This window comes from Chamaea fasciata, unplaced genomic scaffold (genome assembly GCF_029207755.1).
Source record: "Chamaea fasciata isolate MVZ Bird 193981 ecotype frontalis unplaced genomic scaffold, bChaFas1.0.hap1 SCAF_7, whole genome shotgun sequence".
Classification (NCBI taxonomy): domain Eukaryota; kingdom Metazoa; phylum Chordata; class Aves; order Passeriformes; family Sylviidae; genus Chamaea; species Chamaea fasciata.
In genome coordinates, this window is record NW_027094092.1 from 1,097,834 (window position 1) to 1,109,580 (window position 11,747).

General features: G+C 58.1%; 3 protein-coding genes and 1 long non-coding RNA gene across 7 annotated transcripts; 1 reads left to right on the forward strand and 3 right to left on the reverse strand.

Annotated features, from left to right (window-relative positions):
• Nucleotides 1-301: 301 nt before the first annotated feature.
• Nucleotides 302-2,067, reverse strand: IFITM5 (interferon induced transmembrane protein 5). The gene is made up of 2 exons (XM_066187156.1): nucleotides 1,417-2,067; nucleotides 302-713 (listed from the first exon to the last, which is right to left on the reverse strand). The coding sequence occupies exons 1-2, from the start codon at nucleotides 1,573-1,575 to the stop codon at nucleotides 492-494; spliced, it is 381 nt and encodes a 126-aa protein (XP_066043253.1). The 5' UTR covers nucleotides 1,576-2,067; the 3' UTR covers nucleotides 302-491.
• On the forward strand, nucleotides 1,817-8,070 carry LOC136291996 (uncharacterized). 3 transcript variants are annotated; one of them, XR_010721814.1, is made up of 6 exons: nucleotides 1,817-1,864; nucleotides 2,091-2,241; nucleotides 4,137-4,203; nucleotides 4,720-4,876; nucleotides 5,621-5,793; nucleotides 7,600-8,070. It is a non-coding gene; the product is annotated as an uncharacterized lncRNA (long non-coding RNA). The 3 variants fall into 3 exon arrangements; XR_010721812.1 differs by lacking the exon at nucleotides 1,817-1,864 and having other exon boundaries at nucleotides 2,080-2,241; XR_010721813.1 differs by lacking the exons at nucleotides 1,817-1,864; nucleotides 4,137-4,203 and having other exon boundaries at nucleotides 2,082-2,241.
• LOC136291995 (interferon-induced transmembrane protein 5-like) lies at nucleotides 2,257-4,739 on the reverse strand. Of its 2 annotated transcripts, XM_066187159.1 has the most exons (3): nucleotides 4,715-4,739; nucleotides 3,199-3,403; nucleotides 2,257-2,635 (listed from the first exon to the last, which is right to left on the reverse strand). In XM_066187159.1, the coding sequence occupies exons 2-3, from the start codon at nucleotides 3,385-3,387 to the stop codon at nucleotides 2,477-2,479; spliced, it is 348 nt and encodes a 115-aa protein (XP_066043256.1). In that variant the 5' UTR covers nucleotides 3,388-3,403; nucleotides 4,715-4,739; the 3' UTR covers nucleotides 2,257-2,476. The 2 variants fall into 2 exon arrangements, with proteins under 2 accessions (XP_066043256.1, XP_066043255.1); XM_066187158.1 differs by lacking the exon at nucleotides 4,715-4,739 and having other exon boundaries at nucleotides 3,199-3,475.
• Nucleotides 8,071-8,172: 102 nt separating the features above from the next.
• On the reverse strand, nucleotides 8,173-9,836 carry LOC136291993 (interferon-induced transmembrane protein 3-like). Its single transcript, XM_066187155.1, has 2 exons — nucleotides 9,195-9,836; nucleotides 8,173-8,741 (listed from the first exon to the last, which is right to left on the reverse strand). The coding sequence occupies exons 1-2, from the start codon at nucleotides 9,648-9,650 to the stop codon at nucleotides 8,568-8,570; spliced, it is 630 nt and encodes a 209-aa protein (XP_066043252.1). The 5' UTR covers nucleotides 9,651-9,836; the 3' UTR covers nucleotides 8,173-8,567.
• Between the last annotated feature and the right edge of the window lie 1,911 nt (nucleotides 9,837-11,747).

Consider the following 11,747-nt stretch of genomic DNA (forward strand, 5'->3'; position numbering starts at 1 on the left):
CCCACGTCCTGGCTGGGGATGTCTGTGTTGCTGTAATGAGTTTGCAGGTCTCAGCTCCCCTTTAGGGGTGGGGAGGGGACACCCCATTTGCTTCATCCTGCCCTCACGAGGCCCAGGAGCGTCCCTGCTTCCTCCCCTCCTTGGTCCTGGGGATCCCGTGGCCAGAGGTGGCCCTAAAGGCTGTGGGAATGACGGTGTCTCCCGGCTGCCAGGAGCCCGATTGGAGCCAAAAAATCCCTGGTTGTGTTTTCCCTTTGGCACCCCCTGCCCCTTTCCACACGCAGAAACTCGCACTGTGTGAAGCGTTTAATGATTTAAATAGCAGCCACGGAAGCTGGGGCTTCACGCGGGATAACGGGAGGTAACAAAACCCACGGGGTGAACAAAAATAACTGTGCCCTCACAGTGGGGCTGGGGAGCGGGCTGGCAGAGAAGGGGCGGTGGCCTTTTTGGGGCGCCACCAGCGATGCAGAGGAGGTTCCACCTGGCCTTCATCCTGGGTCCTCGTCGTCGCTCCCGCTGAACTGGTAGGTGAAGAAGCCGACGGACTCCTGGGCCAGCTTGGAGAGGTGGATGACCCCAGTGACAATGAGGGCACCGAGCAGGAGTGGCAGCACCACGCTGCCCGCCGTGGCCAAGGCGTTGTAGCACCGTGCCTTGGAGCTGAAGTGCCGAGCAGCTTCCACGTCCCCCGCCACTTTCCTGTCCCGAGCCTGCGATGGCCGAGGAGAGACCTTTCCCTCAGCCCCCTCTTGCGGCCCCTTCCCACAGCCCCCTTCCTGCAGCCCCATCCTGCAGCCCCATCCTGCTCCAGGGCTTTGTCCCCCTTGCCACCCACCATCCATCCATCCATCCATCCATCCATCCATCCATCCCAGACTGCTCCTGCTCCACTCTGGCCCCTCGTCTTTTCCCACTTGTGTTTTCCTTCCTGCTTCATCCAGAGCCTCTCTGGCTCCAGCCCCTGCCTGTCCCCACCTTTCTATCCCAGCCTAGTCCAGCTGGAGCTGGGATTTTCCCTCCTGCTTCCTCCAGAGCCTCTCTGACTCCAGACCCTCCAGATGACCCCATCTTTCCACAGCTGGAGCTGCTCCTGCCGGGGGTGGGGGATGTTGGAGGCACCGCGACCCCCGTGGCATTCTTTGGGATCAGGCAGCCGCTCCTCGAGTGGTGGGCAGGGGGATGTGGTTATCCCGGGCTGTCCCACCACCTCCGGAATCAGTGTCAGGAAAAGCAGGGAGGATTCACCAGCGGCAGGTGTCACCCGCCTATGGAGAGTGTTGGGATGTGCCGGCCCCAGCCCTCCCGGGATTTATCCCGAGTGCTCGGTGCCTCCTTGGGCATCCCTCCCTTGGCGTCTGCGTGGGGGGGAGATTCCCGGAGCCCCCGAGCGCTCCGCTGCCGCCGCTCCCGTACCTTGACGGCGAAGGCGAGCGCCACGAAGCCCAGGCAGCAGAAGTTCATGTAGAGGGTGTTGAAGATGGCCCAGACGAGGTGGTCGCGGGGCGCGGGGGCGGCGGGGGGCGACCCCCGCTTGGAGGGCGGCCGCTCCTCCCGCGGGTACGAGGTGTCCATGGCCACGGAGAGGGGCACCCGCGGCTCCGGCAGCCTCGGGGCAGAGCGGCCGGCGCCGCTTTTATATCCCTGCCCCGCTAAATATAAACCTGGGAAATTACAGCCCTGAGGGATGTGGTTGTCCCACACGCCGGGCTGGGAGAAAGGCTGGGATGGCGAGCCCAGGGGCTTTTTATAGCCAGCCTTCCTCCCGGGATGAGGAGCACGGGTGGCTCCAGCGTGACTCTGACACCGCAGGAGGGTGACTTCAAGGCGGAGCCCGGGACCACCGCGGCGCTGGCTGGCACAGGTACCTCCAACCCCACCCTCCAGGTGTGCTGGGCAGGGCAGACCCCCCTCGGCAGCGCTTTTGGGCTGCCGGATGGAAGAAATGGGAAGTTAATACGGGAAGGTGTCAGAGCCACATCCATGGGGCTCCCTGCCAGCCGGGGGGCGGGACAGGGCTGCAGGGTGGGGAGCGTGGGCAGCCAAAACACACGGAGGGGCTTTAATTTCCTTTTTATGCCATGCCCAAGATGTTAGGAAGAAACTTCCGTGGGATTTGGGCTGGAAGCGCTCTGCTCCGCGGCAGGACGGAGGCAGGGAGAGGAGCAGGAGGAAGAGGAGGAGGAGGAGCACGCCGCAGTGATGCCCGAGGACTCTCTGCGGCGTCCCGCCGTGAATGAGGTGACAACGAGGGGGTTTAGCGGGACGAAATTTATTGGTGGCAACGATGACAGACAGAGAGCAAAGGTGGGGGGGCTGCCCCCCACGCCCCTCCCGCGGCTGTGCGGGGACACCCCCGGTGCGGGCAGCGAGGGGACCGGGGGTCACTCCCTTTCCCCCCCGCGCCCCGAGCGGGCACATTTTGGAGGCAAAGAGGAAGGGGGGGAAGCACCCCGCGGGTGAGGCCGGGCGGTGTTCAGGTGGCCCTGAGCGTGGAGAAGATGATGATGGTGATGATGATGAAGACCACCCAGACGACGGCGACCGCCACGGAGCAGACGATGTTCGCCACCTTGGCGCGGTCGCTGTGACGCCGGGCACCCTCCAGGTCCCCCACGGACTTGCAGTCACGGGCCTGGGGGGCAAGCGGGGGGCTCAGCTGTGGGGGGCACTGGCTGGGGGGCCAACCCAGCCGGGGGTGGCCGCAAGGTTGTGTTGGGACCCCGGGAACGTGTCACCCAGGGCACGGGGTGAGGCCACCGGGCACTGCCCGGGGGGTGCGGGCTCGGGGGAGGGTACACGGCATTGGGGGTCTCAGGGTAGGGTGGCATCGGGATGGGGGACCAGATAGGGGGTCCAGGATGGGAGAATGGATCTGGGAATCCGGGAATGGGAGAGGGGTGTGGAGAGGGGTAGGCAGCGGGGAGAGGACCCGGGGGGAGCGGGGTGGCGTCAGGGAGGGCCGGGGGTGGGGGATCCCCGGGTGAGGGGAAGGTCCGAGTCGGGCTGGATCAGGGGGTCCCGGGTTGGGTTGGAAGGGGGGGGTTCGGAGTTGGGGATGAGTCGGGACATATCAGGGATCCCGTGCCGGGCTCAGTCCTGGGAGGGGCTGGCTGGGGGTCAGTTTGGGTGGGGGTTCCGCGGCCGATCAGGACTAGATCCGGGGCGTCTGGCGGGGGTCCCCGGTGCCCCTCTCACCTTGATGGAGTAGACGAGCCCGGGGAAGCCGAGGCAGCCCAGCCCGCCCAGGGCGCACCACAGCAGCACAGTGAACACCGACCAGAGCACGTAGTCCCGGGGCTGCGGGTCGGAGCGGGGGTCGGGGGCGGCCGCACCCCATTTGGAGGATTGCAGGGGGATGGACACGTCCGCCTGCCTGGGCTCCATGATCGGGAATGAACGCCTGGAACGGGAAGGGAGCGCGCTCAGGGCGGGGGACCGGCCCCGCACCGCCCCGCAGAGGGAGGGGGGGCACGGCCCCCCGGGACCCCCACCCCACGCAGTCCGGGGATGCAGGGCAGCTCTGGGGACCCGTGGGAGGTTAAGGGGACTTGGGAAGCTCTGAGGGGACCTTGAGGACTCCGAAGGGACTTGAGGGGGGGTTTGGGGATGTTGGAAATGATACAAATTTTAATTTCTTTTGTGTGAGTTTAGTCAGGGGTTTGTTCGGCTTTGCCCAGGGGGAGGGGAATTCAAGTTTCTCATCGAAAGACTCTGTTGGGCGGGAGAGGTCCGATGATCTGAACATCCACAGACTGGGAGTAGCCAGAAGATACAGAGGAGATAAGCGACCATTAGGGAACATTAACCAGCATCACCTCCCTGGCTTGGTTAGAGACACTGGGCTGGGAAACTCATCGGCAAGAGAACAGAAAAATGAGGACCAAAATTAACATTGAAGGCGAAGGGATCAAGAACTGATAGGAGATAGAATACTTAGAATTGTGTAATTTAAGACCGGTGGAGGAGAATTTCGTTGGGTTTTTGTCTGTATAGATACGGGAAACATCACGTAAGGAGCTATGAGTGGATGGAATGTTTTCCATGGCACGTCCTGGCCGGAACAAAGTAATGCCTCATTTTCTGTCACTACAAACGTCGTGCTGAAGGGTTTTTATTCTCTTTCTGAGTTTCAGTGACAGATGGGCTTGGAGCTGTCCGTGGGAGCCTGGAGCGGACACGGTTGCGAGGGAGGCTTTGCTGGTGACTGGATTGGGCTGGGAAAGGGTCAATTTTTTTCCATGTTGGCTTGTGTGAGGCTGGCCTTTGGATTTGTGCTGGAAATTGTTGATAGAAGTAGGGAGAATGTTGGGAAAGATGAGACAGGAAAAGCTTACGGATAGGATTGCCCGGCAAGAAATACTGAAAATATAAAACCTGATAGTGAAATAGAAATGAGAGCTAGCTTTGAGATGCAGGCATGGCAGACGCACAATTCAGTAATTACATGGCAAGATAAACAAACTAAAGCCTAGAAAACATTCAAGAAGTTGAAAGCTCTCCTCAAATTGCTGAATTGGCAGCCGTTGTAAGAGCATTTCAACTCCTCCCAGAACCTTTTAACCTAATCACTAATTTGGCACATGTCGCCAATATTCTTAAGAGAATTGAGGGATCTGTTCTAAAAGATGTAAGCAATGACAAATTGTGTCTTTGGCTCACCCGTCTCTGTCAGATTTTGTCACGCAGGACTAATCCTTATTTTGTTTCTCACCTTAGAGCTCACTCTGGTCTTCCAGGATTTATAGCAGAGGGAAATGCACGAGCTGATGCATTGGCATCGCCAGCATCTGCTGAAGAAGCTGCAGCAGGCATTGAAAGTCCTGTCTCAGCGCTTGCTGCAACTACACTGCCTAACACTCTTGAACAAGCCAAAGTGAGTCACGCGTTTTTTTCACCGAAATGCACGAGCGCTCAAACGAGACTTTCACATCACCCTCGAACAAGTGCAAAATATTGTGCGAGCTTGTCCCGACTGTCAACTTGTTCAGCCCATCCCTTCTTCAGGAGCTACTAACCCATGAGGGTTGGAAAGCTTGCAAAAATGGCAAGCAGGTATCACTAAGTACCCTTCTGTTGGAAAACTTAAAGATATCCATGTCTCTGCTGATACATTTTCAAATGCAGCTTTTCCTTCTGTACATACAGGAGAAACAGCTAAATGTGTTTTGCCAGCATTTTTCACAAGCATTTTCCTGTTTAGGGGTCCCCCAGGAAATCAAAAGAGACAATGGTCCTTCATATGTCTCCCAAGAATTGTCTGCATTTTTAAATGACTGGGGCGCTCGCCACACATTTGGCATTCCTTACTCTCCCACAAGTCAGGGGATGATAGAAAGGACACATCAGACTTTAAAACGCATTTTGGATCACCAGAAAGGGGGAGAAGCTCAGGCTACACCTCAGAGAAAGTTGAATAAAGCCTTGTAGTTTATAATTTTTTGAAAAACTCTGCAGAAGAGCCTGATCCTCCCATTTACAGACACTTTTTGAACAACAAAAAGGCGAAATTGAAAGAACACACCCCCCCCGGTTTTGAACAAAAATTTAGAAGCAGGAAAAATAGGAGGACCATACAGTCTTATGACATGGGGGAAAGGGTATGTGTGTGTCTCCACAGGAGGAGGACTCAAGTGACTTCCAGCAAAGAACGAGAAGCCATGCCACACATCAAAGCCCGCTGACACCCCCACACCAGCCAGTGATTCCATGAATAGAAGCCAAGAAGCAAGCACCCAGACCTGAACTGCCCAGAATCATCAGGAGAAGATGGCCCGCCGGAAACAGCTCAGGGTAAGACTGGACTTTTATTATTTGCGTGAGTGCCTGTTGTTTTTACCCTTTTGTTTTAGTTTTTGTAGTGAAGCTTTACCCGTAAATCAACCAAAGACGAATGTCTGGGTTGCTTTAGCCAAGTCTGCAGGCTCTGACACCATCTGTTTATCCAACAACGAGCCCTGACAAACCCTTTTCAACCTGTTTAGTTGGAGTAGCTTTCCCAGGAGGGTAATGTTACTTTTAAAAAATATCGGCTATATAAACTTACCCAATCATTCTGTTTCTATTCATAAACAGTTGCAAAACTTCAGAAATCTGGCTAACCAAATTACAACAGATCATCCATCTTTACTAGACTTTTTTTTTTTTGACAGTTTGAGCTTTGCACCTTGGCTAAAGGAGCTCTGTAAAATAGGCTTGATTATTTTAATAGCAATGATTGTAGTTATAGTAGCAATACCTTGTATACTCCAATGTGTGGAAAAATTAATGACTAAGACGATTTCTAGTATTTTAGTAGCTCAACAGAATGGGGGAGATGTTGGGAAAGATGAGACAGGATAAGCTGACAAATATGATTGCCCGGCAAGAAATACTGAAAGTATAAAACCTGATAGTGAAATAGAAATGAAAGCCAGCTTTGAGATGTAGGGATGGCAGGCAGGAAGACAGTGATTAACTGGAAAATGGGTTGAGTGATAACAAACAAAGGGACACCAAGGGACCCAAGGGTGTAGCCCCACCAAGGTATCTGGGAAAAGGTAGATAAGAGACTAGCCCTTAGAGTTTAGAATACAGAATGATAGGGTAATATAGCAGTTCTCATAGGCTGCATGCAAAGTCTGTAGGTTTTGTATCTCACGCCAGTTGGTCACTGTAAATTAGAATATTCACCAGAGAAGGAGATATAATGTATTGCAACAAGGACCTTGCTCTCTCACCCTTGTTCTCTTACCACTGCCACCTCGCTTACCTCTCTTACCCTCTGTCCCTCTCTCCCCCCCCCTCTCTTCGGGGCATCCCTTCAGCTGAAGGCAAGGCCCTTTTACCCACGACCCTTGCAATAAAACCACGTGTTCCTAGCGTGTCTCAGGTCTGCAGAGTTCCCTCTCCCTGCCGTCCACGGATGCTCCTACAGGAGAAGGAGGAAGAGGGGATCTTGGAGCGATGGCCTTTGTTGCCCTGAGTTGCCATTGGATGTGCTGGGGTTCGGGAGGCCAAGCCTAGGGCTGGGCAGGCAGCAGATCCTGTTTGCAGCGAGGAGCCCGTGTTTTCCAGGAAAAAAAGCAGAGCAAAAAATGATTCACCAGAGGCTCAGTGCCAGGCGCCCTGCAACAAATATCCGCTGTGTTAGTGAGTGGGATTTCTGACATCTTACGAGTGTGGTGTCTTGGCAGGAGCCCGATGTTCGTGGGGAGAGGGAAAAACACGGTTTTGTTCCCATCCTTGGGGGGCCCCGAGGACTGGGGCCTGCCGAGGACGAGCAGTGCTAAGGGGAAGGGGGAAGCCGGGCCAGCTGCATAGCTGAGGCTCTGCCAGATGGGCTGTGGCCAGGATTTTCCGTGTCCCTGCCGGACTCTGCCGGAGCTGGGCAGGGAGTGGCACGTGGGGCAGCCTGGAGGCGCGAGGATCGCTGCCCTGCCAGCCCTTCCAGCCCAGTGGCAGGGATAGCTGCTGCTTGGTGGCTTCCTCTGGTCATAGTTCCCTCCCCTGTGGGATAAGAGGAGAATCTGGAGAGTAATATGAGGAAATTGGTGAGAGCAAAGGCTGCACATGCCAGCGAAGCAAGACACGGAATTCATTCCCTGCTTCCTGTTGCAGGCAGATCGGCAGCCGTCCTTGGGAAAACCCCGGGTCCCGGCAAGTGGGATGGGGGCTGTGAGCCACAGCAGGATCCCAGATCGCCTGGCTGCGGGGGAGAGACGTGGAATCCAGCCCTGGTGGGGCGATTCGGGATGGAGCCGCAGCACACACCAGCCCCTTCCCCCTGGGAGCCTCTCCAGCCCTCCTGACCCTACTCAATCCCATTCCAGCTCATCCTGCTCAAGCCCTTTGCACATCCTGCCCCACCAAAGCCACCCTGCCCTCAGCTCTGCTTGCTGCCAGCCCTTCCTGAGGGTCGGTGTGGGCGGGAGTGCTCCTGGTGACACCGCAGCAAGGATCAGATTCCCCCCGCGTCCTTGGCGTGATCCTTAGGAGAGCTTCACGCCCCGCACGGGTGTAGTATCTGGGTTCACAGCGCCTGGTGTGTCCCCTGAGCATTGCCTCTGTGCTGAGGGACAGTTCCCCCCTCCGTCAGGCACAAGCCACGGGCTGATCTTGTTTGTCATCCAGATGAGCTGCCGTGGAGGAAAGCCCAAACCACTTCCTCATGATACGAAACCAAGACGAGGCAAAAGTGAAAGAAACCTTTATTTTAGAGACCAGGTGCTTCTCCTCAAAATTATTTCGAGGCAGTTGGGGCTCCAGACCCAGAGCAAAGCAGCAAGCAGGATATGGTGGGGTTGGGGATGCTGAGCTCCTCTCTGGGGAATGGTATCCATCCCCAAACACCTCCAGCCAGGGCAGCCATCAGCAAGGGCTCCACAGAAGCTCCGAGTGGGGAGGGAGGAGGGACAGGACACCGGCAGGCTCCGGGTGACGAGCATAGATTGTCATTTTGCAGTTCGGGTGACAGGAGGGCAGTACCCGGCTCCGAGGGGTGAGGAGAACTCCAGGCAGGGATTTTGGGGAGGGAAGCACAGCCCGCGGGGGCGAGGAGGGGACTAAGTGCGGCCGGGGAAAGGGCTCTACCCGTACGGGGGCATGGTGTGCGCGTTTCTGGTAGCGACCACGGCGACGATGATGACGACGATGATGACGATGACGATGTTGATCCCCAGGGCCGTGATGTTCAGGCACTTGGCCGTGGAGCCGTAGCTCCGTGCCCCGCTGTTGTCACCCAGCAGTTTGCGGTCCCTGGACTGGGGGCAGGCACAGACAGAGTCAGGGGCGCTGGAATGGGGCACCCCGGGGAGCTCAGGGCTGTGGGAGAGGTGCTGGGCGTGCCAGACTGGGCTGAACCCCCCAAAACACCGGGGATACCCTGAGGTGCCCACTGCCCTCCACGCCCCAAACCCCTGCCCGTCTCCAGAGCTTCCAGCAGGGACTCTGTGGGGCCAGTGGTCCACGAAGAGGGGACTCTGTGGGCTCAGTGGGGCACCCTCTGGTTTGTGGGGTCCATTGGACACCCCTGAACCGAGGCTCGGTAGGCTTCAGGGGTCACCCCGGCGCCGGGAGCTCAGCGGGGTCCACGGGAGCTCTGTGGGGTCGGTGGGGCATCCCGGGCTGGGGGCTCAGTGGCTGTCCCTGAGGTCAGGGGCTCAGTGGGGTCCCCGGGGCCGCCCCCACCCCCCGTGCCCCCCCGGGCTCCCCACCTTGACGGAGAAGAAGAACGCCAGGAGGCCGAGGCAGCAGAAATTGCCGTACAGGGTGGTGAAGAGGGACCACACCAGGTGGTCCCGGGGCGGCGGCGGCGCCTCCTCCACCGTCACCGTCGTGCTCCGGGACATCACCGTCGTGCCCTGGGGCATCTCCGTCTTGCTCCCGGGCAGGTCTTCCATGCTCACCTCCACCGGCAGGACCTCGTACGGCGGCAGAGACGGCTGCATCCCTCGGGCTCTGGGACACCGGCGGTGGCACCTGGGGGATCTGCGGTGATTTGGGGGGTGGAGGCACCGCGGGGGCGGGCGCAGAGGCGATGGTTTCGTTTCCCCGAAATTCAGGAGTGAGCGGGAAGCGGCCGCCCCTCCGAACGCCCCTGTAAGGGCAGAGGACACTCCTCTTCCGCGGCAGGAAGAACCCTGGGCCCGCTTTCCTTGTTCCCTGTTCATCTAACCTCTCTTTACCCCTTTCCTGGCTTATTTCGTTGCCCCTTCATTGCTGGCTTATTTTCTTGTCTCCATCTTTACCTGTCCTTTGCCTCCTGTTCGCTTCACTGTTTTCTTTCCCTTTTCTTTCTTTACCGCCTTGTTTCCCTGCCCTTTTTCTTGTCACCTTTTTTGGCCTCTATCCTCCCTTCATCTTTTACCCCATTGTTTTGCCTGTGGGTCTTGTTTCTTTTCTTTTCTTTTCTTTTCTTTTCTTTTCTTTTCTTTTCTTTTCTTTTCTTTTCTTTTCTTTTCTTTTCTTTTCTTTTCTTTTCTTTTCTTTTCTTTTCTTTTCTTTTCTCTTTTCTTTTTCTTTTTCTTTTTCTTTTTCTTTTTCTTTTTCTTTTTCTTTTTCTTTTTCTTTTTCTTTTTCTTTTTCTTTTTCTTTTTCTTTTTCTTTTTCTTTTTCTTTTTCTTTTCTCCCAGCTGTGTTGTCCCTTTCTTCCCTTTCCCCGTTTGTCCCTTCTTTGCCTTCTTCTTTCCTTACCCTGTTCTTTCCTTCCCCCTTTTTTTCCCCCTCACTCCCCCCCTCCCTTTTTTCCCCCCCTGCATTGTCCCTTTTTTCCCTTGGCCCCTTCTTTATCCCTCTTTTCTTTCCCCTTCTTTCCCACTCCTCTCTCTTTCTCTGTCCCCGATCCCTGTGAAATCTCCAAATCCAGCTGGATCCCCAGGCCCGCCTCCATCTCCCACAAATACAGGCTTGAGGCCAGGAGATGCCACTTTTCGGCGATGCCGTTTAGGATCCCTGGAAAGCTCCGGCTGCCGAGGGCTGCACCCCCTTAAAGGGATCCCCCTCTCAGGCTTCACGGTGTGAGAATGCTTGAACTATGTCAAGGCATCGGAATCCGCAGGATACGCTGTCCCGGAACTTTCTACAGGCAACTCCAGGAATGTTTCTAATTAAATAAACTGAACAAGCATGGTCCCGCCCTGGGAACTGGGATTTTGTTACTGGGAATAGCAGCCCAGGGCATTGGTGCCCTCTAGTTTTCCCAGCCGTGAGTGTATTTCTTCCTTTAATAGCGCAATTCTCCCGTGCTGTTGCCCCTAGCCTGAGCCGCGGCAAGGAGGGGACACTGCCTCAACCCGTGGGACGGGAGAAGAGGGAAAAACTCCCGTTGTTTTACACCCCAGCCCAGCAGAGGGAAGAACCAGCCCGCACGTCAGTGCAGTGAATTGTGATCGGTCTCAGCCCGGCTGAGCAGAGGCGGCCGAGGGGGGCACAGAGCCCCGGCCTCCGGGGTCCCCGCATCCAGCGAGGGGATCCTGGGGATCCCTGCGCCCAACAGGGAGAATCCCGGGAATCCTGCACCCAGAGTGGGAATCGGGGGGTCGCAGCCCCCATGGGATCCCCGCACCCAGCGGGGGGATGATCCCAGGGATCGCCGCACTCATCTTCCCGGGATGATCCCGGGGATGCCACCGCTGGTCCCTCGGGGTCCCCGTGGGTCCAGGGGGCCGGTGCCTGCGACTAGCGCCCCCCTGCGGACCGGACCGGGCGCTGCAGCCCCCTCCGCTGCCCGGCGGGAACGTACCATCCTCGCCGCGGGGGAGAAGGGTCGGGGGGCGGCCCCGCCGAAACCCGCGTCACCAATGGCGCCGACCCCTCCGTCCGCTCGGCAGGGAGACCCCGTTCGGTCTCGCCTCGCCGCCGCCCCGCTCTCCCGCCGCGCAGGGCCGGGGACAGGGCCGGGGGTACGGGTCCCCCCCGCGCCCCGCATGGCCGCGCCCGCGGCGCCCCGCGGGGATGCCGGACCGTTGGCGTGGAGACGCGCGGCGCCTCCGCGGGCCCCGCCCCCGCGGCGCGCCCATTGGTGAAAAGCCCGCGGCGGGCGCGCTGCGATTGGCCGGCGGCGCCGTCGCTCCTCGGTAGGGGCGTGGCCGCGCTCAGCGCCCGCTCATTCATTCCCCCCGCGGGCGCGGCGCGGGGGGGGCGATGCACCGGCGGGTCCGGGGCCGCCGAGCCCCGCACCGACCCCCGGCCCCACGAGCCGCAGCCGCCCCGCGGCCGGCCCGGAGCGCGCCGGCTGGACGGGCGGGGGGCCCCATGGGCCGGGGTTA